Consider the following 27,284-nt stretch of genomic DNA (forward strand, 5'->3'; position numbering starts at 1 on the left):
ATCCAGAACTGTGCAGCCATAGGAATGGCACTGGGGCCCCAACACTTGTTAAGTAGCATTATTTTTGTGACCTAGGGCATATCCCCACTCACCTGCTCCCTGGCAGTCATGGCATTATCCATACCCAGACATCAATGCAGTAGAACAGTTTGATCACAGAAACAGAAGGTTCTGACCCATGTGGCAACATGCACAAACCTAAGAGACCTGCTCAGAAGAGCAGCTGACACTGTTCTCATAGGCCTGGGCTGGGCTGGTTAAGATGGCGAAGGCAATGAATGCCAAAGATGTGGCCTCTTTAGGTAGTGCTAAAGCCAGCTGATGATAGCAGGCCGGAGCAGAGTGGTTGTGAGCCCAGGTCTGATCCCTGAAGCTACAGAGCTACCCTAAAGGTTTAGAGGAACAAGGACCCCTACACATGCCTGAATTTGCTAGGAAAGGGCAGTTAGGAGACCATGATGTGTGAACAGAGTGCATGCCAGCTCAGGGCAGCAGAAGTCCAAATCACTTGAAAGGACATTTGCACAGAACCCAGAGTCAGAAGGTTTGTGATGGGCTGCCTGCTGAGAAACGGGGCGTCTTGGCAACACCTTTGTTCCTTGATGGTTTTTATTTGGGAATGTACTAATATCAAGTTCAGTTCTAAGAACACACAGCAGCTACAACCGCCATTTACACCACCAAGGCTTTTTGTGTCCTTTATGACAGCCAACCTTTCCTGTTTTTTTTTTTTTTTTCCTTTAATGGAAATGTCTTAGTGGTTTATATTTTTATTTTCTGTACATTGGTGTTCTGCCTGTATGCATGCCTGTGTGAGGGTGTTGGGTCCACTGGAGCTGCCATGTGGTTGCTGGGAATTGAACCATGGTCCCCTGAAAGAGCAGCCAGTGCTCTTAACCACTGAGCCATCTCCCCAGCCCTCCCCAGCTACCCTTTTCTGTTGGCCAGGTACTACCAACTTCCATGTAGACAGCTTCCTGGCACACAGCACAGCGTAGACTAACCATCGAAGCTTCTGGCTGTCTTGCCTCTGTCTCTTCTTGCAGCATTGCAGTTTTACTTCTAGGCAGTCAGTGGAGTCCCTGAGTCAACCCAGGCCAAGTTACTGCATCTCACAGACCCACTGTCCTTATCTACATGTGCAGACACTAGTGACCATGTCTACAGTGGGTAACTGTTGGAGGACACAAGCCATTGGGGTTGGGGGAGGTATCTCACTATATAGTCCAATCTTGGTCTTGAATTGTAGCATGCACTGCCACACCTAACTAAATGGTCTGGCTTTGCTTTTGTTCTTGTTTCATTCACAAATGCTTTCCCATCTCTTTAAGCCTCACACCTGCAGCACTGGTACCGAGGACCCTGCTGTCTAAGGCCTGGTCCCTCAGCTGGCTGGAGCAGCGCTGACTCTTCTTAATGTTCACATAGTGGCAGATGCTTGGCCCCCTGCCATGAGCTTGTTAGGACTTCTACCTAAGGTCAGACTTGTCAGAATCTCCCCACTTCCTAGGTGCTGAGCTGAACCATGGCCCAAGGTGTTATCAGTGACAACCTGTGTGATGTCTCTCATCCTGGAAAGACCTCTTAATGCTGTATTCTGAGAGACAGGCTGGGTGGCCATGACGATTCCTGCCCAGTCCCTCTGCCCTGGTGTGGGTGATGGAGCCATACGTGTGTACCATCTCTACATCCATGACACAGGGACTTTAGTCATATTGTAAGGAAATGACACTAGTCATTTTGGAATTCAGGAGCATTTTTGTGGTTTCCAGCTGTGAAGAGACTAGCAACAGCCTTCTATGAGTTAATAGTCCCCGGGTCTCCCTATGTATGCTGGTCAGCTCACAGGAGACAGCAAACTCAGATCTTCAGGAATTGCATAGAACTTAGTGTTTAAGGAGAGAGGATAAGGTCTTGCTTCTCAACAGACTGTAAGCTGTGGCCATGTATCGGATATGGGGCCCGGTGTTCCTGTCCGTGTGAGCTGAATTCTGGGTTAAGAGTTCTGGTTTTTCTTAGACCAATCCAAAAATAACTTAGAAGGATTGTGTGCATCAACCAAATTAGCCAAGGTTATTCTATAGCACTCACCCGTTTACAAACATGTACATATCATCTTTACCGGCAGCTACAAGGCATAGGTAGACTGACCACAGCTCTCAGAAAAGTCTTTTAATACAAGGTATGGCGTGTTACAGAATGTACAATTTCTTATTATGCTAGAAGGCATAATGCCACCTGCACAAACTCACAACAAGCAAAAATTCTCCTTCAGTGTCCTATTTCAGTGGAGCCAAAGGACCAGGGCTTATTGAGGTTCCCACAGCCTTGCAGAGGGGCCACGTAAGTGTCAGCACAGCCTAGGTGAGGGCTTCCAGCATGGTACTGACCCATCCCACCCCAACCTGGGTCCTGTCTTCATCCACCCAGGATGCTGGAAGCTCAAGAGACCAAGCCTCGAGCTTCCTGCCCCCCTGCACATTTGCTGATACTCTGACCTCTTTGTTTTGCTTTGCTTAATGTCATGGCGCACTGAAGAACCACTTCCCAAGCCCAGCCTGCTGATCCTGACAATGAATAAACCTCACAGAAAGCTTTACCATTTCCATTTGCTCCTGGCCTTGTGCCAGGAACAATCCAGGACACCCAAAGGTCAAAGAACCACAAGGATATGAAGAATGTATAGGCATAGTCCCTTGACCATCCCAGGACCACACTGCACACACAACATAAGTAAGAGATATTTTTCTGGCCTCCTGTGTGGGCTTTCTGGATCACATGGGAGCACTCGTTCATGGGTGTTATCAGCTGGATCAAAAAAATGACATGGGGAAGGAAGGCTTTGTCCATGATATCCAGCCTGGTGCCACCTCCCTGGTACCCACTTGACATCTGCAGCTGGGTATGGGGCCAGGGAATGCTGTACTCTCCGCTGGGCACATGCCAGCACCTGCTGTGTCCCTGAGGGCATGTGGGCAGAGTACTTGTTTTTGGGTGCTAGGATGGGTGGAAGTGGTGGTGGTGATGGTGGTGGTGGTGTTCATGGTGATGGTGGTGTTCGTGCCTCTGGACCACAGGCATCATGTAGCCCTCAGGCCCCAACATGGCAGGCAGGTCCCGTACTACTTCATGTTCCACCATGGTAGGCTGACTGTGTCCCTTGAGTGGTGAGTGGCCTTCTCTGCTCTTCTGCCGGTACCGCTTGTGACCATAGGGCTGTGGTGGGGGCTGTGGCGGGGGCTGTGGCAGGTGGTGGCCATCCTGAGCACCCTGGGGCAGCGGGACAGCCTGCAGGCAATAGCTGAGCGTTTTCCCTGGCTTGCTGCTGCCTGGCGTCCCAAGAGGTTTTCCTGGACCCTTGGGAGACCTGAGGAACTGCTTCTCCTGCCCCTTGAGCCGGGGCTGCGCAGCCAGGGCCCGGATAGCCGGCTCATTAGTTGGTATGACATGGTCAGCCAGGACCTGGGACCTGCGGTGGTGTATAGCGTGGGCATCCGACTCCTGTGATCGGGACCTGCTTGGAATGTGTGCAGCCCTGCCATGATGTTCTTGCCTGGCCTGCTCAGGTGGTGACCCTGGGGACAAGACACAGTGGTGGCTTGCGATATATGTCATACTTATACTATGAGTTTGCAACAAAGGTGACCTGCTGACTGGGTCACAGATCAGATGGCCAAATGTCCCAAGCTGGGCAGGAAGAAGTAACAGCTCAGTCCCTGATTATGTCTTACATTCCAGATGGGAGTCAGCCCCTCATTAAGGACCCTGGATGTCACTATGTCACTCCTTAAAGGGGCTTGGCCACGCTGGAACCTTGCTGCTTGGCTCATCTGGCCCTTTATCCCTGTTGTGGGTTTTATTAGTGGAGATTCTACTAGCATAGTCAGAGCCTTCATGTCTAGCACATGAGGGGGCATCAGAAAGTTGTGTCACTAAGAGACACTCCAGTGAAGGACCAGAATTAATTCATTAATGTATCCCCCTTCCCTGTCTCCACCACACACACAGAGAAGGAAGGAGGGAGAGAAGGAGACTTCCAGAATAACCTGGTTGCAGCTTCATGAAATCGTAAACCATTATGGCACTATGCAGTGGCCTCAATATGGGGGGAGGGCAGTTGTGGCCAAACTCCCCACTAAACTCCTTGAATCCCTGTCTATCTCTTCAGGTGCCCCTGTCATCAGGGTGGAAGCACACGGGACCAGCCCTTCCCAGGTGAGGGTCAGCTTCAACCAGGAACCTGTAGTCCAGGTTGTCTGGAACAGATTGGAGGAACTTATCAGAGATACTGTCACAGTGTTCAAATGGCCTGAGTGGACCCCCAGGGATGCCTAGTGGAAATGGGGTGCTATTGGGGGACTTGGCCTCCAGCTTTCAGAGTACCAGCCAGGCTGAAGTTCATGAATCTCTAAAGGCTACAAGAGGCACAAAATCAGAAAGGAACGTTCAGTAGAGTAGGACAAGTGTCTACAATGCTGGCTGTCCACCTCTTCTACACAAGCTGGAAAGCCTGGCCCGTCATGCCAGCTCCCCCATCTGGAAGGCTCCTGAACCTGAATGTAGTAGTTTTATATTTTCCCTAAGCCAGGACAGGTCTCATACACATACCTGGATGTTTAACCACCTTGCTTTCCAGGTGGCAGGAGGGTAAGATGCAAGTCCACATCTAGGCAGAGGATGATGGGGTTCCCAAATAGGGTGTGGATACCTGGGACCCAACGGCATAGTAATTCCAGAGCCCCCTGTCTGCCTGCACCTTTAGGGAGGAATCGACACCCAAAGGGTAGGTACAAGGTGGGGATCCTCCAGTACCTACCAGGACCAAACTTAGATGTGTAGTTCTCGATGCCGGCAAGGTCTAGGTAGTGGTTTCTACGCTCTGTGTTCTCATCCACACAGTAGGGTACTCGCACAGGGCAGGGCTGGGAATCAGCATTGGGTTTCCTGTGTGGAGCAGAGGATAGGTAGGCCTGAGCATTTACTCGCCACCAGAGCTTTAAACATCATATGACAGGGGTGCCTGCAGTGGTGGGGACTTTGAGTAGCATCCACTGTCTAGAGAAGGCAGAAGGAAGGCAGTTGGGCAATGTTGTATGTTGTCCAGAGAATTGAGGTCCACAGGTCCTTATGGCAGCCTGTCAGGACCCCATCACAGGTCTCCCGAGGCTTGAGTAGTCCCAAACATTGGCGTGTTCTCTGGTCACCTAACTGGGGCCAAAATGGCCCCTGTTCCCTTCGTTTGCATAGGCATGTTGCTCAGCCCCACCCAGGTACCATCGCCCTTCACAGCACACAGGGCCTACGCCTTTCAGCACCCTTCCTGACAGGACATCAGGGAGGCAGGCCTGCAGGATGCAACCACCTGGCCCCACACCTCACCTGCTGTAGGCAGAGAGCCTTCTGTCAGCTACCCGGGAATCCTCAGTGAGCTCACTCTCTGTTCTGCCACGAGTGGGCTCCCGGTCTGAAAGAAAGGTGTGACACTCTGCCTTAGTTGTGCATCCATTTATTCACACCTCGGCCATTCATTCAATGCCTTGCAATTCAGTCATTCACTTATCCCCTACTCACCTGCTTATCTATGCTTTCCCTCAAGCATTCTTCGTCTTAAGAGCCCATCCTTCCACTTTTTTTTTTTTTTTTTTCGATAGAATCATGCTATAACCCATGCTGGCCTTGGACTTTTAAGCCCCTTGCACCCCTAGTACTTGGATTGGAGCCCTAGACCACTCTGCCCTCTGTTAATGGATTACTTTTCTTCTCATCCATCTACTCGCTAAGCAAACAGCTTTGTCCCCTGCCAGGTACCAGGTCCTGCTTGGGACATTGTGGAAACAATTTTTTTGTCTGTAATCCTGAAAGTGGTTGGGGGACATGAACAGTGCTGATATGGAAGGGTCAGTGGTGGAGAGGTAAGTGCTACAGGGAAGAGCAAGTGTGAAACATAAATTAGGTAGCTGTAGGAGTGGCCTGCCCCTGTAGGCCTGTCTTAGGAGTGGAGCTCATGGAAGTGGCACCATTTGAACAGGAAGGCTCCTGGCATAAACCCCTCACCTTGGCCAGTGGGGGAACATTCCTTCTTCTTGCTGGAGGGCTCGGGGCTGACAGTTAGCTTCACTCGGAGGGTCTTGCTGCTGCCCGAGGAGTGATTTACAGAGGCGTCAACAACCTCATAGATGGTGTGCATCAGGCTGGACATGTCCTAGGACCAACACGACGGACTTGAAGAGACATTTCTCCCTTCTTTACCAAGCATTTATTCACCCCCTAGCCACAGCAGGCACTGTGGGTCCGCCTATTCCCCATCAGAGACTGCCTTATCTTATGCCCCAAATTGCCCCCAGGATGTCATGTATAGCTTAAAAATAGTCCTGCTGTCTGTCCTTGAAGCCACTGTCTTTTACCTTCCAAACATGAGATAAACGAGCAGGTAAGCTTTTCAGCATCAGTATCACATAGCCGATGCTGATGCTTCTCGGCCCTCCTGGATACACAGCTCAATGGAGCAGGGGCACACTAAGGACCCAGGCTGCTCTGTGAGGGACCGCTGACCCAGAGACCTAGTCTCTTCCTTCTCTCTAGTCAAGGCTCACTCTGTCTCTCCATCTGAGGACTCAGACATCTCCATCTGTCTACTGGACCAGACTGGTTTCCAGATCTCAGAGGCCACACCCCTGACCTGAGCCCCCATCCTCGAGTGTGGCACATGTGGGCACATTACCTCTCTGGTGACTTTCCCACTGTTGTCAAAGTCATACAATGTGAATGTCCACTCTTGGCGGTTGTCTTCTTCCACTGAGACATCACACTGCAGGGCCTGTAGGTGGGTGGGGGTGTGCAGGGACAGGAGACAAGGAAGAGTCATCTGGGACTTGGTACTGAGACGGCCCCCAGCTGTGGTTCTTCCTAGTTTCCAGCCAGGACAAGGAAGCTTAAGGGCAGTTGGCCAGCAATCCTCAATCCCTGTGCTTGCCCAGCTCCACCCACCCCTTCCTAGTGACATACTGACTCCATGCCTCATGCCTCAGTTTCTCCCCTGTGGCTTCTGTCCCTGTGCATGCAAGCACTCAGGATTGCTTCAAGTAAGAGGAATTAGAACCAAGTGTTCTTGCTGCTCCCCTGCCTGTGGGGTAGGTGGCCCTGCTGGCCCTGTCCAGGAGTGCTGGATACCCATTACATATGGAGACCCATCTACCCAGGATGTCCAAGTTCATAGCAATACCATGTAACCCATGAGAACAGCACATTTTAGTCTTGCTTTAAGGTCTCAGGGAGGCGGGGGAGACCACAGGGTTGGAATGGCCATGGTCCCCATTTAGGGCCATCACCATTCATCCTGGGCCCTAGGGACCCAGTCATGTAGGTAACTGTGTAGAGGAGAGGACTTACATCAATGTTCAAGTGCTTCTTGTTGACTCTTAGTGGGCCCTCATGGCTTGCTGCCTTCTCCCCATCGTCCATGCTGAAGAGCTGTCCCTGACCCTCATGGCCCTCAGACTTCTCAGGGGGCAGCACAACTGAGGGGACAAGAAGAGAGGTGAGAAGGGGCCTCTCCCATGTGGGTAGCATGAGGACAAAGGGGAAATGGGTTAACTGTCTCTGCTCTCCTGATCTACATGGCCCTGAGCGAAGAGCCTACTCCTGTAGAACAGGAAAGTAGAGAGTGGAGAGAGGCCTCACCTGGGTTAGCCTTGACCTGGTATACCCTTGCTGCATGTGTGTCCCATGGTGGTTCTCAGTGAGCAATCTGTCTCCTCTAGGCTGACATTGTACAGATAGAGTGGGAGAAGGACCTTCAAGATCATAACAGAGTGCTCTCCACTCCAGAGTCCTCTAGGGAGTGAGCTCCTGTGTCACCAGGCTTTTCTCCTCACCCTCATGGTCACTGTCTAACACCTTCAACCCAGAACTCACAAGGATGCGTGGGCTGTCTGATGGCCAAGTAGTCTTGTCTCTCCTCACTCCCTGTGTGGATAGATAAGGAGCCCTGTTCTGGGTTCCCATAGTCTCTGGGTCTCAAAGCTGTGTCCTTAGGAGAGAGGCCCAGAGTCATTGGTCAGGTGTCTATCCAGGTATGAGCTAAGAGGATACCCACTGCTTGACTTCCAGCAGGCAGTGCTGGGAACCCCTCTGGGCTTCAGCAGATGTCTAAATGTGGATTTATAGGCCAGTCTTTTGCACCTACTAGCCTGTAAGAACCTATCACATCTCTGGGTGGGGCTGACTCCACCAAAGATGCACACAGATGATAGTGACTCAAGTGGAGTTTAAGTCACAGGAGGTGTGTTTAGGACTGCTCTGCCACTCCATGCTGTTGTAACGATTGTTGTAATCACCGGCCCATGAAGCCAGACCTCCCTGCTCGGTCCCAGGACTATACATACAAAATGAACAAGTGTCTGGGGACGCTGTGGCTCGACATTTTGCTGCTTCCATTGACTGATCCAAGCTGCCTGGTTGGTCAGGAATCACAGATGATCAAGGCCGCTGCTTACTCCGGAACTAACTGCTCTTGATACTAGAAACCAACTGGCCCTGGCTCTTGTATGCCAGTATTGAGGGTTCTGTGATGTGAGCCCTAAGATCAGCATAAAGTCTGGGAGCATTTGCTGGAGCTGGACTCACCTTCTAGAGAGCCCTTGTCCTCCCAGAAAGGCCCCTCCTTAGGGTCCCCATTGGGCATCTCCTGCAAAAGAACCAGGCAACACATGACCATGAGGCTCAGCAGAGCAGAGGAAGGCAACAGATAGGCACTCTGTGAGGCTGAAAGCTGAATAGACACCAGCATCAGACCTTGTGAGGCCTCCCAATCTGTGGGCGCACACACACCCCATCCCTTCCAATTTCATACGGCAGAATGTACAAAGACAATGTGTTGGGGTAATTTCCAGAACTAGGCCTCACTGCCTGCAAGCAAAGCCCACTGTCCAAAGTGAGACTTGGGGTCTCCCTGAAGCTCAGCCCTAACACTGCCAACCCACAAGTCTAAGAAGCCTTGAGACCAAGAGCCCTACTTTGCATTCTATTCCTGACCTAGCTTACAGTACTTTCCACTGAAGCTGCCCCAATAGTACCCATGGGATGAACTCAGGATGGCATTCACTAGAGCTGCAGAGGAGTCACTGTCGTCCTCCAAAGCTGGGCTGAAGAGCAGGGATGGCTGCCAAGAAACACCTCAGCCCAGAGCTGATCTCAAGACCAGCTATGGAAAAATGGGAAGGACTTCAAACACATCCAGGTGATGTTTAAGCCAAGAAATGCCAAAGAACAAAAACTCACATGGTTCTTGTAAATAATCCACAGAAGCAAAGGCTACAAGAAAGGAAATATAAAATGTGCCATGGAAGCCATCTGCAATCAAAGGGCCCTTCATGACGGGGGAACTCACAGCCCCCAGCACAGCACTCAGGGCTCCCAGGAGCATTTCCCATCAGTTTCCTGGTATTTCTGTTTGACTCCAGATGGCTTCAAAGCTTTGAGAGGCCTCAGGTAGATGGGAAGCTGAGCTAAGACCCATTCGGCTGGCCGGCTGGTAATGTCCCTAGGGATAACATGGGCCAAAGGATGCCTTTGGTTTGTAGCTGGAGACAGGAGAAAGACAAGGCTCCTCAATTTTTATATCTCAGCCAGAAAACAGTATTTCAGGTACAGTTTGGCACATTCTTACCCTGTCAGTGACCACAGGAATCAAGACATACCCCCTACCCTATTCCTCACTGTGGTGAATACAAGGTGCCTGACAGGCTGCCTAGTGCCACCTTGTGGGTTAATGTCCATCTGCAGGACATAAAGGATGCAGGTCTAGTTCAAACCCAGAATGACAGAGCATATGTAAAAACCCGATGCCTTTGCGATAGAGTGGGGAAAGCATTCTGTCTCTAGCAGCAAACAAGACGATAACCATGAGAGGCCCAAGCCTGAATGGACAGGCTGACTGGTCTGCAGAATGTGTGAAAGGGGAACATCAGAAACGCTCAGGTGTCAGGGACAGAGATGGGAGTGCAGCAGTGTTGTGGGTACCAGCTGTGCAAGGCTGGTGAGGACGAACCTAGTGTTGGTCTCTGAAAGGAGAAGAAACCAGGACAGGCTCCTTAGGACTACCCTGAAGTGCAATGGGGGAAGAGCGGGGAGCTCCACCCTAGGGTATTTTTGGCTGTGACTGACTGTGGGAAACAGCATTTGAGGAGCCCTCATGGCAGGAGACCAAAATGGTCAAGGTTGAATGACTAGGACCAGGAAGTAGAGGAGACCTCTGCTTGTGTCTGCATTTCCTAAATACCCACAAAGTCTTTCTCTCTCTGGATCTCCAATGCATGGGAACCATTAGGGATAGGCTGCCCATTTAGCTTGTTCTTAGGATGTCATTTAAGGGGTTGCACTGGAGATCATCTTAGTGAGAAAAACCTCCTAATTCTTAAAAAGTTCCCTTTCTAGCTACATGTGGTAGCATACACCCTTAATCCCAGCACTTGGGAGACAGATGAGGTGGGGGATCTCTGAGTTTGAGGCCAGCCTGGCCTATTTAGCAAGTTCCAGGACAGCTGGGACTAAAATTGTGAGACCTTTTCTCAAAAAGGAGGAAGAAGGAGGAGTCCTCATTCATTCACTGATCAAATAATCCACAAACTCAAGACTCAAAAGATCTGATTTTGCTGGAGTGCAAGGAGTTTGTCCTGGCCCTGTGAAGCTCTTTTATGTCTACAAAGCACAGTGCCATGTCCTCCTGAGACAAAGGCCAGCTTGTCCCAGGTGAACATAGGATGAAATCTAGTAGTTTCTAAAAGCCTGATTTGGGGCTTCCCGTCCCCCTTTTAAAATCAGAGTAACTTGTAACACTGATTCTCAACAGTTCCTGCTTCTGTGAGGTGTGGAGACTAGAATCCAAGGACACAGACCTCACAGGCTCAGCTTCATCCTGGACGGATCCAAGGGGCTGTGGCTGACAGGTCCTATGTCTGATTACAAACCCAAGGGTTGTAAATCACTACTGGAGAAAAGGTTTTGCAGGGAAACCAAAGCTGACTGATGCCAGGGAGAGAGGCCTAAGACTTGAGTCACTGTTGAGTGACAGGAACAAGGGCGAGTCACTGTTAAGTGACAGGAGCAAGGGCAAGTGGAACAAATGTCCAGGCAGGTGTCTCCTGAGTCACCTGTACCCACCTCCAAGGAGGGCCTGAAAAGTGCTGCAGGGGAGAGCAGAGAGGCTCCCCAAGACTCTTAGTCCCTTCCCCCATGGAACTCCAGGACTTAGTTGCTCCCCATTAGCTCTTGGTCATGGAGCTTGAATCCTTCAATAGGCAAGACTCATCTCACTGAGAAATTGGTGGGTACAGCACCCCAAGTTAGAGATACAGCTGAAAGGCTAGAGCCTAAAGTTGTCAGTCTCTGACTTGCTCTAACTGCGTACCATACTTTATATGGGAGGCTGAAACCATTAGCATTCATGGATACCTTCATTTATTTTAAAAATAATCTTGAGTGCCAGGTTTTGGAGCTATGAATGGGTTATAGGCTTTAAAAGCACTGGTAGGTTGGAGAAGCAAGGATATTTAGTTCAGGAAATGGGAGCTGGGGATTGGGCTAGCAGAAGAGGGCTTGCTTGGAATGCACTGTTCTAGGGACAAAGCCCAGCCCTGCAAGAAAAGAAAAAACTCTAGGCTGGTCTCCTGGGACATTCCCGAGGCTACAATAATAGGCCAGGGCTGCTATAATTGACCAGGGTCACACCACGTTGGCAGGGCCACCACAGCAGACTCTATAAGCATACATCAAACCTCACAATATGTAGGGTTTTACACTAGCCCAGGGGTGACTGGAGAGACCTTGGATCAAAGAAGAAAATGAAGGTTTGTGGAGTAATTCTGGCTTCTGCCTGGTGATTTAAGTCAAATCTGTCCTGCTTACATAGAAATGCCCTTTAATCTGAACTGCTTTAGCTAAACAGAAGAGCCAAGAGCTTTAATTACATCATAGAAAACCTGTACCAGGCCACTGGCCAGACATGGAGCCCCCTTCCCCAGTGCACCCGAGTCCCGATGACTTAGGCTCACAGGCAAGGCTGTCAAAGGCAGACATTACCTTCCCTGTTGTGACAGAGTCTGGTGACCTTAGGTCCTAGCAGGTTCTCCCAAGAGTCTCACACCCCCATTCACCCCGGTCCCTCCTAGGGAACCCGAGCCACGCCCTGTCAGACCTTCCTTGCTTTGGCCTCAGAAGCCATTCATCCCTCTCTGGTCAAGTGCTACCCCCTGTTTACACTCTCAGGTTCTAGATGCCGATGTCATGTCTAGGTTAGTATGGACCCCGGCTGCTAATGAGGCTCCAGCTTATCTCCTCAGTGCCCCATCCAAAGGCACCTCCCTCCAGTACTCACCCTACCCAGGCCCTGCTTTCTGCCCTTACAGCATCACCAGCTCATTGTGCAGTCTCTGGTGGGTGCTCTCCTAGCCACTGGGGACCAGTGTCAAGATTGTGGGGCCCATGCCACAGTGGGAACACGACCCATAAATAAGGTGTCAGGCATCTACTGTGTGCCTGGGATTAATTTGCATTGGCCTAAGGGGCTGCTTTGCCTTGTTGCTACACTCATGGATACTCCACATCCTAAAAACACCCATTTATTCACACCTAAAATAAGGGGCCCACAGTTCTCACAGCCCTGCCCTGTTTCATTAACCCATAGGGTGTTCAGGACATAAGAGGCCCCAGGCTGGCTCAGGTCACAGCCCACAGACATTCCCCATAATTGCCACTGGGTGGCAGCAGCAAGCTGGGGAAGTTTCCCAGCAAACCCAGAGACCTCGTTTCCTAAGTCAGGAGCAACTTGTCCTGTTGTCTGGTGGCACACTTGACTCTGAAAGCGGCTCATGTTCCTGAATCTATAACCTACTAGAACCTGCAGGGCCTCAGCATCTTCTGAATGCCCAGTCATTGTAGGCAGCTCTGAAACAATAAGCACGGGGCCTCGGGGCCTCGGGGCCTCGGGACACTGCCTGAAGTGTCCCCTAGACTCAGAAACACGGGAGCACTGTCTCCGCCTGGGCCTCATGCAAGGGTGAGTCACCAATCACCTGACCTCTCAGGGTACACTGCTGGGGTGCTGGAGGCCCACAACCAGGTTAGGACAAACTGACACCAAGAGATAAAATTTCTTCAGACCTGTCTCAAAGGTTCTGAAAACCAAGTTTCCTTCTACGTTAACGTCGATATGAAGAAGGGGTACCTGGCAGAAGTCTGGGCTCCCAGGCCAGTGGTGTGAAATCTGGGGGTGCTGGTGGACACATGAGGTTCTTGATGGACGGAATGGGAACAGATGCTTTCAGAAGGGTCAGAGCCCTCCTTAGACTCCTCTAGAGGGTTCCTTTTTAATGGGTTGTTGAGATAGCCTCTGTGGGCGGGACAGTGTCTAACTCCTGACCTTTCTGTCTCCAAAGTGCTGGAATCGTAGGCATGCCACCATGCCCGGCTTCTGAGAACTCTTTCTCTAGGGGCAAATGTTTACTCCTGTCCAGAAAACAATCTGGGTGTCTAGCCCAAGAGGTAAGACAGGTAAGAACACATCATCCTTCCTGAAGTCAGGTCCAAGGACTTCTGCAGTATGAAGGTCCAGGCTCAGGTAGAGCAGCAAGTCAAGCCTCTGGTGGATGGACAGGAAGTGACAGCTCCCACAGAGCCCTATTCTCTGGACAAAATGGACATGTGACCTTCAACCAAGTTCACATCTCCCCTTGGCTCACAACCTTCAGGCTTGTGGAAGCACTGGCTCCACCTGTCAATTTTAAGGTCGAGGTTGTACATGCACCCTCAAACATAGGCTAGGCTGAATGGTCAGACCTTGTCAATGTCTCAGAGATGGGGTGAGGTTGTAGGGAGGGGCACACAGAGAGACAGATATAGTCAGCTTAAAAAAAAGAGAGACAGAAACAGGGAGATAAACAAATGGGGATTAGGTCTTTAGTGGTACTTTAGGGGAGGGGAAACAGGACAGCCGGCACCGTAGGGCTCCTGGGAAGGCTGTGTGGTCTACAACACATGGTTACCAAGTACTAGGATGGGTCTTCGTATGCCTGTCCACTCCAACATTCGCTCTCGGCCATTACAAAAATCATCCATGTTAACCACCTCGTTGCTGACAGACTCCTGCAGCCTTTCTACCCAGACACAGAAGTCCCCAGAAACATGACAGAAGCTACCAGGATGACCTTTGGAGAAGCCTTGCAGTGTCAGTTCTGGTCACTCTGTAAGACTGGTGCTGGGGCTTGAGCCCAGGCTGAGACTCATGTGCTGGTGGGAAGGCAGAGCTGTAAGACCTCTGTGAGATTCACACCATGTTTGTGTCAGGAGGGGGAGGAGTACAAGAGAGCAGCCAGTAGTGGCCTCAAGTGTGGGCTGCAAGCACCTGAAGTCATGCAGGAGAGCCAAGAGAACACCTGGGCTTCTGCTTGGAGGCTGCCAATGTGCTGTTTGTGGGATTAATGTGGTCATCCCCTCGGGTATCTCAAGTTCAGGGTGTCACCCATGGGTCAGACTATACTTGGAGAGCCGCAAAGAACTGTGATGCCCTGAAGGAGGGGTTGTAGCCAGGGTGAGGGTCAAGAGGGAAATGAAGAGATCGCAGGGTAGAGCGCAAGGATTTGTCAGAAGCAGGAAGCAAAGAGGCTGGGAGGAGCAGTGGAGAAAGTGAGCTGTAGACGCCCTTAAAGCAGGGAAGCCCTCAAATAGGTTTCCAGGTGTGGCGTCTAGCCCTAGGCTCTGAGGAACAGTGGTTTTCTTAGGGAAAGGTGAGGAGGCCACTCTGCCTGCTGCCAGGGGCTAGAATTCCTCTTCCAGGTGCCAGCCCACTGGTCTGTCTGGAAACGCTTGGCCAGCTTTGAAGTCACGTCTCAGTTTCAGCAGCTAAACAGTTTCAGATGTGACAATCTAGTTTTATGGGCTTAATAATTCTGACACATGTGCAGTAGGGGCCCAGCAGTTCCTGTGGTGCCTGGCGGGTCCCCTGCAGGGGCTGAGGGCCATGAGGTCCTCTGTGCCTGAATGTAAAACAAGATGTTTAAGAACAGTGAATCCAAAGCCACTGCAGGAAGGCAATACGGTTTTACTCTACATATCTTTTTTTTAATGGGGGGTGGGGGTTGTTGGACCATTTTCACCTGGGGTTTTATGATAACCAAAACCTGAAATTTATAAAAGGATGGGTAACTGGGAGAGTAACAGGATTTCCTAAAACACAGACTTATCCTTCACAGTATTTTGCCCTCCTCCATTTTCTTTCTCTTTTTTGGGGGGTGGGGGGGTTTGAGGCAGGGTTTCTCTATGGCTTTGGAGGCTGTCCTGGAACTAGCTCTTGTAGACCAGGCTGGCCTCGAACTCACAGAGATCCACCTGCCTCTGCCTCCCGAGTGCTGGGATTAAAGGTGTGCGCCACCATGGCCCTCCATTTTCTATCCAGGCCAGAAAATATAAATATTTCCATCATCTTCCTCCTGTTCCTACCACAGCTTCCCACTGTTTCCATCATTTGATTAATAATAGAAGGTATAACACAGACCACATTCCAAACACCTACTCATCCCAAAATACACTGATTCCCCACAATGGTCCTCTAAAAGGCCCACATTTGCTGCAGGATTTGTTCAGCCATGTGTTTTGTGGGGAGCTGACCATCTACTGTCCACAAGCACTAAGGAGACGCAGCCCATGGCCAGTTCACAGAGATTACTAGATGGGTAGAAAAGGGTGAATGGGTCACTGAATGAATGCATTACAGGGATGCACCCTGGCCACTTGCTGGAGAGACGCTTGCTACATGAGAGCTGCCAGGAAGGTCATAATGCAATAAGGGGTCAGCAGCCTCCTTTTAAGGTCTGTGGTCAAGACTCTCTACCCCTCACTCAGTGAGAAGGATTCAGGTGATTTGTGTCATCCACATGGACCCACACAAGTAGGAAACAGTGCTACTAGCACGTACCATATATGTGTGTCTTACTGTACATGCAAACGTCACACACACACACACACACACATTTACCCAGAGAATTAAGTAACATAAACCACACTGACTACCTCCTTTGTTTTCACTCTTTGAAACTGCTTTTGGTTTAGTCCTTGGTGTTCCACAGTCACTTTGCAACTGTTCTATACAATGGTTTGTTTTTATCAGTAATGCCTGATGCCACAATTGTCTTTCAAAGAAAATGATGAGCAAGGGTGGCCAAACTTCTCTGATGGTGACCACTCGGAGGTTACAAAATAACAACCTGGAACCCAGATTCAACTCTCCCAGACTCAGATCCCTCTGCCTCTGCTCAGAGGACGTGGACTCTACTCATTTTTAATGCAGACCCCACACAGTTTCCTCCTTCTAGACTCCTACTCAGGAAACCCACCGGACATCTTTGTTGCCTTTCATTCCTAGTAAAGCTTTATGTTTCTCATTTCAAAGGCAGATTAATTCCAAAGCTGGAAAGAGAATGCGACTGAACCCTAAGTTACTGTTTTTGTTTTACTCTAAAAGGTACTGTGTGATGTGGTGTTCTTACCAGAGATAAGCAGGCTAAAAACCGGCGCCAGGCCCCTGGGGAGCTCACAACTCAGAAAAAGCAATAAATGGTGTTCGTTTTTGTTAAGTGCTCTCTGTAGAGCTCTGTGGAAACATACCCTCACTGGCTCTGCTGCCTGGCTGGGCTGTGGAGATCAAAGAGGGGGGGCTCAGAGTTACCCTCCTATCTGGCCACAGCTGCATGAGGGTCTTAAAGGGACAAAGGCCAAACCTAGATCCTTCAAACCCACCCTAGGGAAAATTATTGGGGTCCCTATGACAAACTTGCATTGTAGCCTCTTAGTAAATAATCTGTTTCAGAAATTGGTACCAGCTCCAGGCAGCTGAAGGCTGCACAGCTGCAGGAAGAGCTAAAAGGAAGGAAGCCCAGGTTTGCCTGGACACAGCAGGGGCTCCCAGGGCATGAATGAGGTCCAAAGGACTGGCCAAGGATGTTCTGGCTGGAGGTGGCCAGCAAGAGGTGAGAGCTCTGGCTCGGTAATCTGCCCACCAAGGATCTAGTCCTCTGCACCATGGGCAGAGATACAGTACCCACTGTGCCCCTAACTACTCCCCAAGGAGCCCGACACACAGACAGACACGTGTTCTTCCTGCTGTATGCTAACCTCCTTCCTATACTCTATGCATCACAAACAAAACGAACTCTGAGATGAAGTCCAAAGAACCTTCTAGGCACCTTCCCCTCCCACAGATGAGCTGATGCCCCCTCTGTCAGGGTATGGATATGTAAAGCCAAGCCAGGGGCCAGCTCCTGCTGCCTTGCTATGCCTGGAAGGGATGGGGTTTCTGGGGTCACCATTTCATTGGTCTTCCCTCAGAGGGCATGCATGACACTTTTATCCCCCTAAGGTCATTAGATGCCATTGGTTTCTCATCCCAGTCATGCCCAGCCACAACCAACTCCACTGGCTACTCCTCAAAACACAGCAAGGGGATCAAGGATAAAGTGCCAATAGGCTATTTTCTCAGGGTCCACACCAGCTGTGTTTTCAAGAAAGCCCCAAACATTTGAAACTCCACAGCCATGGAGTAGGTTCCAGAATTCCCCATAAGTCCAGTGGTATGGGAGGGGGCATTGCTCCCCTAGGGCTTCCTGTATCCTTCTAGCTGCAATGCCTGTCACAGACAGTAAGTAGTGTCCTAGAGCCTCAGAAAGGTTGGTACACATGCCTTTGTTTACTGTAGCTCCTAGGAGGGAAGGTGTAGTTAGTTCTCTGTATATACTTCCCCTCCTCCTGGAATTTGCACTGTTTACTCCTTCCTTGGGGCCTTTGCACTGGCAGGGCCTCTGTGATGTCTGGGCAGCCATTCTTTGTTCACGGCCACCTCTTCTCTGATGTCTACACCAGGGCAGTTCCCTAACCATCCTCTTCTGCACCCTCCAAACCATCCAGGAGCCCGGGTCTGGCTGGTATTGAGTAGCAGGGCAACCTTGGGATAGACTAGCAGCTCAGGGATGGGAGGTGGGGGTCAGGAGTCTTTCACAGGCTAGGACCCAGGCTCCATGACTCAAGGAACTACCAAACTCTGCTGTATCTCAGCTGCCTCCTTTCAAAGGAGGTCTTGGGGCAGGAATTGAGTGGCCATATGTGAATCTACAGGATGAACTCAGGCATGTGGGATCTGTATCCAGCCGAGTACTCTCCTCCTCTCCTTATTCCTAAGACCTTTCCTCTTTGACCTTTTAGCTTTTCTCTTCAGATGCACCCTAGTGTGGCTCTTCTCACCCTACTTGGAATACTTTTTGCTTTTACCCCAAATACTTTCTGACCATATTCCTTGCCTCCACTCCAGTCCACACGGATTGGGCTGCTAGATGGTGCCCACTGCAGCTAGTACTCTGTTGATGATGTGTTCTAGTACCTTCTCTCTAGGCCTCATGTTGAGCCATGTCTACCCCCTGTGGGCCTCATCCCATCATTTTAGACTCTGCACTCCACTAGAAGTTAACCAAACTTCTCCTTCCATTGCTTGCTTTACCAGTGATCATTGTGGCCTTCTGGAACCCACACTTGTCCTGTGGCACAACTTGAAGCATGTAGAGCAGCACACACACACACACACACACACACACACACACACACACACACACACACACACACACCCCTTTTCCAAGGAATTCATCAAATCAAATATAGTCTGGTTCCCTTTCCCCCACCGACCTTTCAAAAAATATATCTTCAGATTAAAAGAGGCTTTCCCAGAAAAATTGGATCCATGACTCCCAACAAAGGTGAGGCTGGCCTAAAGTTAACAGAGGCAGAAAGCAGCTCCACCCTAGTCTATGCTTTCCACTTAGTAAATCACTATAGGAGTCTGAGGTCTAACCCTGCCAGCAAGGGCCTGCGGCCAACTAGAGAGAACAGCAAACTGGAGCCTCAGGGGCACCTACACAGGGAATGATAAGGACAGGCTAAGTCAAAGACACCCTACTCATCTGGGAGATCCATGGGCTTGACACCCTGAACTGTGTAAGATATATGGGGGCCTCTGACCATCCCCCAGGAGGGCAAGAGCCAGAGTTGCATGGACCTTTGAGACCAGTTCCACTATAGGTAAGAAGCCCAGTCAACTACAGAAAAGGAGGGCCTAGTGGGCAGGGGACATTGAGCAGGATATGAGGCCAACCGTTTTGGGTGAGCAGCCAGGACTGGCCCACCAAGAACACTAACAGGACAGGAAGGCTGACAAAAGCTGTGAGAATGCACTGAACAGGGTGAGAAGAAGGGAGTGTGAGACTCTGATCAGGCCACCTGTACTTGCAATCTCTCTGGAGAACACTGGAGATTCCTGCAGGGAGGGCTTTGTGCCCAGGTCCCTGGGACAGAAAGAAAAAGGTACCTATTGTGCCAAGTTGGCTTTTTTCTGCAGTTTCTGAACAGGTTCTTCCTCAGAGTCAGAATGAGGTCAGGCTTTCACTTCAAGGAAATACAAATAACTCATTTCCCCCCAGTGTAGGCACCAACTCTGGACCTCCACATCACAGGTATAAAAGATGCTAGGATGGCCCTGCCAGACTCCACCTCTACCGCCCCCCCTGCAACAATGGCTAGCAGCACCTACAATTCTGGAGTTAAACAACAGGAAAGGCTGTGCTTCCCAGCACACAGAACATTCTTCATAGAGCTCTAGACACCGATCCCTCAGGATGCCTGATGCTATGTTAAAATAATCTCCATTTGAATTTCTGCATTAAAATATCACATGCTTTTTAGCTTCTCTGATTTCAGGGCTCAAAACTAGCTATGGCTAACTGAGAAGATTCTGCGGAACAAAAGTAAAACAAATCCTTCCTTCTGGCTGCAGGGCCTCGTTACCATCAGTACATTCCAGCTGTGCGTGGCAAACAGGATCGAACAGACCCAATTTGTTCACTGTTGGCAGGGAGGGCTGCCAGCCGGATGCTGCAAATCTCCCATCAATGTGAAAGCTGATTACAGCACACACCAGCCCAGCAGGGGGTGCAGCTTGCTTCGAGGCAGGTTGGGAGCCAGTGAGGGCTTTTGATCACTGACTGGCTTATCTGTAAGGAGCAGCTCCAGCAAGCCAGTGCTCTGCTTCTTGCCCAGGATGGCCATGAACATCCAACAGGCCTGGTGAGGTAGCCAGCACATGGGATAATCATTTGTGGTGATATATTGTCTATGGTTTACAAAGCCACTGGAGATCAAAGTAGCAGAGCTGCCATACTACTTAGCCATAGAAGCCAGGCGGTGGTGGTACACACCGTTAATCCCAGGACTCAGGATTAAAAGGTAGATGGATCTCTTAGTTTAAGGCTTCACGGACTACATGACATTGATCCAGTCCTAAAACCAAACAGCTCACACAAAGGTGATCATGGCACTTGGGATCACATGCCTTTAATCCCAGGACTAGGGAGGTGGAGACAGGAGTAAATGGCTGGGCAGAGAAAGCAATAAAAAGAGGACACAGGAATTCAGAGCCTTTTGCCTCTGAGGACTCATGGAGACAGGATTGCCATTTCAAGCTTGGTGGAGGTAAGATCTACTGGCTTGGATGCTTTGCATCTCTGATCTTCAGTGGCTTTAATAAATCAGAAAAAATATATCACTACAATCATTCTCACCTCTCACAGGCCTGAGATAATGCTGTCCTCCTTAAGAAGTAGCCAGTCCATGTTCTAGGCCAGGCTTCAATGTTACCTGGCACCAATCTCGGTCAATAAAAGAGAATAGAGACCGAAGAATGATCCTCCACCACCACTGGGTAGCCCAAGAGGAGCCCACCTGCTCTGACCCATGTTAGATGTTCATAGTAGGCAGAGGGCATTCATGTTTTGACAGTCCAAGAATAAACACAGAAAGCCAACCAAGCAAAGGACTGGGGAGGGGGTGAAGCCTGTGTGGGTAACCTTTCCATATGCCATGTCACTCTGCTTGCCAACATGTTTACCAACTACTTGACAGATCAAGCACATGAACAGTGCTGAAGACAATTCTGTGCTGGATGAGGACATATCTCATCCTCTCACACCAGGGACATTTTAGTTTCTCACATGACTCAGGACAGATCTGGGGACCTGCCCCACATGGTTGCTCTCTGCTCCCTTCTAGGGACCCTTCTGCCGGTGGGTAGAGTTGACCACAGAACTGGCAGGACACAGAACTGATTTCTCAGAAGTGCTTGAGTAGGAGGGACAGGGGGCTCTTGGTTTCAGACCCTCTCTCTGTAGGAAGGAAAGCCCACCAGGAGGTTAAAAAGGAGAGGCAGACACAGCAGTAACACACTCACCAGACAAGTGTGCTGACCTGCTTCCCTGTTTTTCCGGGTCTCAGGCCTTACTCTGATCACTGGTCACAGAGCGGGGCTTCTGTGTAGATGAGCTGAATGGCATGAGAGCATATGCCATTCATTGCTGTCCACATTAAGAGCAGTCCATGGAAGCACCCCCAAGAGCTCCATGAACAGACAAGATCGCCACCTAATGCTAACCTTACTCTCAGTAGTACAGCATATATCCAGGGGTTATACAAACGAGCATTCCCCATGCACAATTCTTTCCTGTGACCCACAGAGCCACACAGCTCTACAGGACTTCTCTACCAGCAGCTGTGGGTCAGCTTCCCTATAGTTGCCTGGGGTGACACAAGCCTGTTCTCATAACCCAAAGACTTTCTGACACAGACAGCAACCTCTCGCCTGTACGAAGCACAGGTCTGTGTCCACAGATTTCAGCTTTCCTAAGCACAAGGCTTCCTAGCCATGTATTACCATGTGTCAGCACTCACTCCCTGGACCTAGCCAGGATGAAGCACAGGGGACAGCCTCTGCCAAGCTCCTACGTCCCATTATAGACCCTCCCATCTGTCTCCTCATCTCTCCTGATATGAGAAGTACATGAACTCAAGGCCACAGAAAACAAGCTAAGCTGAGCTCCACAGACATGTGGAACAGGCCACAAGACATGACCACATGGGCTAAGCCACAGCACTGTGGATAAAGCCAGTTTCCTGCCTCCTGAATACAGGGGGAAAAGAGTCATGTTTTAGGTGGCCATGGCATGGGGCTCCCAGTGTTAACTCTGACTAGGATTTCAACAACCTCTGTGCAGATGACCAGTGGGGGGGACCCCTTGACCTCACTACTGAGGCTTGGGACTGAGGGCATGGCCCTGACCTCTACTTACTGCTCTTCAAGAATCAGAAAGCACAAATCCCTGCCCCCAGACTGCAGAGTAAGTGTCAAGGGGTACAGAGCAAGTAGGGCTGTCCCCAGTGCTAGGAAGGGTCTGGGTCTGGGTCTGGATATGTTGCCTGCATTATCCAGCTCTTGACAACTTGTAGTCCCTGGGAAGTTGTCCAGCCTGTTCTTGCACATGAAGCTGGACCACAGTTGTAGGAGGCCAGGCCATTCCCCTGTATATGGCTGGAGTCATATACACTCCCGTTGGCCTGTCCCCAAGTTCACCTCAGACCCCTCACTCCTCATCAGGGCTCCGGGTAGAACAGGACTTCTAGCCAAGAGTGGTAATCAGAGATTGACTCTCATTGACTGTCTCAAAATACAAGGTGGATGGCTCCTGAGGAATAATTACCAAGGCTTACCTCTGGCCTCCATATACATGTGCACATGTACACACAGAGAAACATCACACACACCATAAAGCACAGAATTCTCATGTATAAATTATTCAGCCACAAGTAAAACTAGGAAGTAATATGAGTTCTGGAGAGGTGGCATCACTTGCCAAGGCAGCCAATCTGCTGACAAGGGCCGGGTGAAGCCACCTCTCCACTTTCATTAAGGAAGTCAAAATTTTAGCTCCCTTAGCAGCAAAACTAGCAGCTGTGATTTGAAGCTGTTTTGGAAAACTAGATATCACAAGGCACAGTCATAGCTGTCTATGGAAGTCCCCAAGTCTAGGAGGCAGCCTGGGACAAAATGCCCTACATCCTTAAGCCTTGGACTGAGCACTTTATATGGCGCTCTATGGATACAGAGGTGGGCAATGTCCACATCTGCACATATCTACTCCCTCTGTGCCCAACAGGGAGCACTTGCTGATCTCCTGGGAACCTCTCAAAGAACTTGAGTCCCCAGCCAACCCTATTCCCTACTGTAGACATCAGGAATCCGCCCCTCCAGCCTCTGTGGCCACAGATGGTCAGTGTCCCAGAGCTCCTGTCATAAGACAGCCGAGTGCTATCCAGTGAGCAAAAGCAGAGCCCAACTATACAGTCTCTCAGTGGCAGAGTATATCACAGCAGCCCCAGGGCCTCCCAAAAGTACCAGACCAGGTCAGACATTGTGTGCATGGCACTTGCCTGGTTCTTGAAGCCTTAGTCCCTATGATGACTCCAACACTTTCTGTGACACAGGGATATCCCAGTGGCCTGTGCCTCCCTCCCCCTTCTCTGTTTAGCCCCATCGACATCCTAAGAAGTAAATTTCAGCCATGTGCCTGAAAACATTGTTACCAGCTCCATCAGGTTGGGTCCTCAGGCTAGTTTTGTCTCTCCTCTCCTAGAGGCATTTCCTGAAAATCACCTGGTGGTTCTGCTAGATCATTCTAATCCCCTTGGGTAAGAACCACTCAGTTTATCACAGATTATGTGGGGGTCAGTGAGGCACCTGCAATTCCAGAAGCAGAGAAGGGGTGGGGTTCAATGCCTCTTGACCATTTGATCTTGAGGATCCTCAGTGGTCCTTGAGGTTGCTGGTCCCCCAGCTTGTCTTTGGTGTTCCTACATCAAAGTGAGTCACTGGGCTACTTCTGTGCCAGCTTCTCAGTAGTCAGACTTGGGTCCCCAAAGCCAAACACAGAGGGCACAGAGAGAACGAGGAGCAATAATGATGTGCTGTGATGGCCGCCACTGACACCCAGGCTGCCCCTCTTCTACCCCAGTGCCTTCAGGGCCTCCCTTCTAGCTGTTTGTTCTGTGGGTAGTTCCAGGGAAACACTGCTTCTTCTTGGGGGCTCTAATGCTCAGCAGCTGAGGAGGAACCATGATGTCCCCGTCACCTCCCTGGAGTTCCAGATCTCCCCTTCAGACATCTTATGACACACGTTATGTTTCTGGGTGAACCAGGAATAGGGAGATACTTAGGCTGTGACAAAAATATGAGGAGTTCCTCAAAGGCTAACATCTCCCTTTCCCTAACAGAAGCCATGTAAGTTTTCAGGTGAGGCAGCTCCTGGTCCAGGTCAGGGGGAGGCCTGGCTACCTCTGCCACAGCAGAAGCAGCAGGGTTAAGAGGCTGAGGTTCTTCAGCCAGCTCCAGAGAAATCAAAGCATGGGTGGGCAAAGCTTTCCAGTTCTGACGAACCTGTAGACAAGGTGATAATGAGGGCTGTTTTGTTTTGCTTGTTTTGTTTTGTCTTGTTTTGTTTGGTTTGGTCTGCACAGTGAATTCAGACCTGGTCCAGAGTGCAGCCCTGGAAGGCACCACAGGGTGTCACACTGATCACTCCCATATCTTCCAAGGTTATCTATCTCCTTCTGAAAGGTCTGATATGTCAGCACACAGAGAATGGCCAAGTAGATGCGGGTAGAGCTAGTGAGTGGCATTGTGACGTTCAAGTTTGCCCAAGGCAACCACCCACACATGGCTAAGCACCCATATCCTCCCCTATTGCAAATACAGACAGCTGTAGAATGTCCACAGACAGACAAGGACATGGTTCCCAGTGGCCTCCTCAGCCTACATACAGGCAGATCCCTTGGAGTGCAAGTTAAAAGTCTGCCACTAGAGCGAGCAGAATGCTCCTTCCTCAGGCTAAATGGAAATCTGCGTTTAATTCACAACAGAAAACAGTGACTCTTGTCTCCTGAGCAATTTCCTGCCAGCTTCAGGGGGAGCTGGAGAAATTAAAGATAGTCTGGTGGGACAAGTACACACATAAGGAAATCATCCTGTGTGGGGCCCCATGGATGACGACTCAGCCACTTCAGAAAAGCCACCGCCAACTGTTGCCTGAACTACAGCCCCATCAGTACCAGCTCAAAGCCTGTGACCACTGTAATTCTGATGTCACATGCTTCTTTCTAAACCATCTCTTAGTTATCGCTAACAAACCCACGTCCTTCCCTTTAGATTCCCCCAAGGCAAGGAGCCACACAGGTGCTGCCACACGGCAGAGCTTCTGGAGACAACAAGGATGGCCACTCAAGGCAGGAAGTGGCACCCTGGAAACGTTTAGATGCACACAGAGGCACAGACCTATACAGCTCAGTGACAGAGTCAAAAGCAAAAAGAGCAGATGAGAACCCAAAAGAGTAGATATGAGTCCCCCAGTGGCCTGTCACAAGCTGCTGGGAGTTGGTATGGAACGATGTACAGTATGATCAGGGCTGGCCTCTTCAGGGCACAGCTCCTGAGAGGACACTAAGATGGGCAGAACGGGGACACTGTGAAAAGAAGGATTTGAGAAAGGACATAGACCTAACTCTGACTGTCCACAGACAGACGAAACAGTATGAGGAAAGAGTCCCTCCCAAACCTGGGCAAGAGCTGCCCAGTACAGCTTGGGCTGCCAGGCACAAGGGTAGCCATGCGGCTTCAAGAATTCCTGAGCCCTGTGAGGGTGATGTCTGGGCTAGGACCTCAACTCAAGGTACCACCTGGCCAGGAGCCACAGCCAGATAAGGAAATCCAGGAATACAGTGTTGTTGATTATAGCTACTTAAGCAAAGTTAGTCCTACTGAGACTGCTCTTTCCACCTTAGAAAGGCCTTATAAGCTAAGAGGGAAACAATGCAAGCCAGACCCAAACAACTAACACACACACACACACACACACACACACACACACACACACACACACACGATCCAAAATGTTGTATTCACGGTCTTTAGGATCACAGCTTCACTTTAGTAATTCCATAGCTACATAGGAAGCATCTGCGCTCTCCAGAAAAGATACACACTTCCTTGTCAGCTAAATTGTGCCCCATTCTGAACACCACTGCTCTCAAGTGGGGAGTCCATGGGTTGAGTCCAGACTTGCTTCGAGGGAGAAAGCCCCCAGGCTTGACAGCTAAGGGGTAGGACCAGCCTAAATGCTTTCCCATGACATGAACATGAGTCCCAGGTTCTCAGAGCCAGACCCGATTTTATGTCTCTGGTTAATCATGCATCTGTGAACCAAGCAGTTCAGAGGCACCAGCTGGCCAAGAATTCCTCAGCAAATGTAAGTGACAGCAAGATGGACCTGGGCATCACCCTGGATGCCTCAAGCCTGGAATACTGATACATGGCCCCAGAAGATCTCCATCTCTTCCTCATAGTCCCTTAACCAGCTCCTCCTGCCTGAGAGGTGGAGCCACCTCTAACTTAGGGTTTCGGGATTCCAGTACCTCCACATTATCCCCCTCTGGGATACTATACCAGATGCTGGGAAGGGACAGGCTCTCTTGGCCAGCCATCTGACCCATGCTTCCTGCATCTCCCGGTGATAAAAGGGCATATCTCCCAGTCCTTCGAGGCCCGCGGATGCACGACCCCGCCCACCACCCAGTCGTTTACCTGCTTGTCCCGTGCGCGATGTTCCACGCCGCCGCCGGGACACCGTTCTGTCTCTTCCGTGCCTTTGCGGCCGCTCGCATACGCAGACACCACGAAACTGTCCCCTGCGGCCCGCCCACAGACGCGTGGGAAACGCAGCACCCACGGAGAAGGGAGGAGACCGTGAGCCGCGCGGGGTACGCTTCTACCAAGTCCGCCTCGAGGAGCCCACCCGGTCCCCGGGTCCCCGGAGCCCCGGGGCCACGCGCTCCCGGCGACCCATGGCGTGTCCCACCCGAGGGCGTGAGGCAAGGCGCGCCCCAAGCTCGGAGCTCTGCGCATCCGGCCCGGGGGCCGCCTCGCGCCCTGGCCGTGCCCGGGCTTACCTTCGGGGCTCTCTCTTCTCTTGCAAGCTGCTGCGGCTGCAGCGCGGCCGGAGGACGCGGGGAAGAGGGAAAGGACAGTGAGTGGCGGAGCCCCCCTAGCCGCGTCCCCATCCCCGGTCCCACCCCCCCCAACCCCCGCCCGCTCTGGCCCGCACCTCACCGTGCTTGGACTGAAATTTCCCCATGTCTCTGCCGGGCCTGGACCTCTGGCCGCGCTCTCAGGTGCACGAACAGGGTTCAGGGCCCGGGGCGCGTGGATAGCGCGCCGAGAGCGACTCGTGAAGCCTGGATCCCGAACCGGGCAGTCGAACGAGGCTTGGCCCCGCAGCGCAGCGGGAGACAGCGGCGCGAGCAGCGGCCGGGATCCCTCT

The 27,284-nt window shown here is 50.9% G+C and overlaps 1 protein-coding gene across 1 annotated transcript; it reads right to left on the reverse strand.

Moving 5' to 3' along the window:
• Positions 1 to 848: 848 nt before the first annotated feature.
• Positions 849 to 27,284, reverse strand: Nkd2 (NKD inhibitor of WNT signaling pathway 2). The gene is made up of 10 exons (XM_027400149.2): positions 27,074 to 27,284; positions 26,914 to 26,949; positions 26,549 to 26,652; positions 8,626 to 8,686; positions 7,390 to 7,517; positions 6,722 to 6,817; positions 6,055 to 6,202; positions 5,380 to 5,464; positions 4,817 to 4,944; positions 849 to 3,575 (listed from the first exon to the last, which is right to left on the reverse strand). Exons 1-10 carry the CDS (start codon positions 27,096 to 27,098, stop codon positions 2,998 to 3,000), a joined length of 1,389 nt encoding a protein of 462 aa, XP_027255950.1. The 5' UTR covers positions 27,099 to 27,284; the 3' UTR covers positions 849 to 2,997.

The sequence above is a fragment of the Cricetulus griseus genome, chromosome 2 (assembly GCF_003668045.3).
Source record: "Cricetulus griseus strain 17A/GY chromosome 2, alternate assembly CriGri-PICRH-1.0, whole genome shotgun sequence".
Lineage (NCBI taxonomy): Eukaryota > Metazoa > Chordata > Mammalia > Rodentia > Cricetidae > Cricetulus > Cricetulus griseus.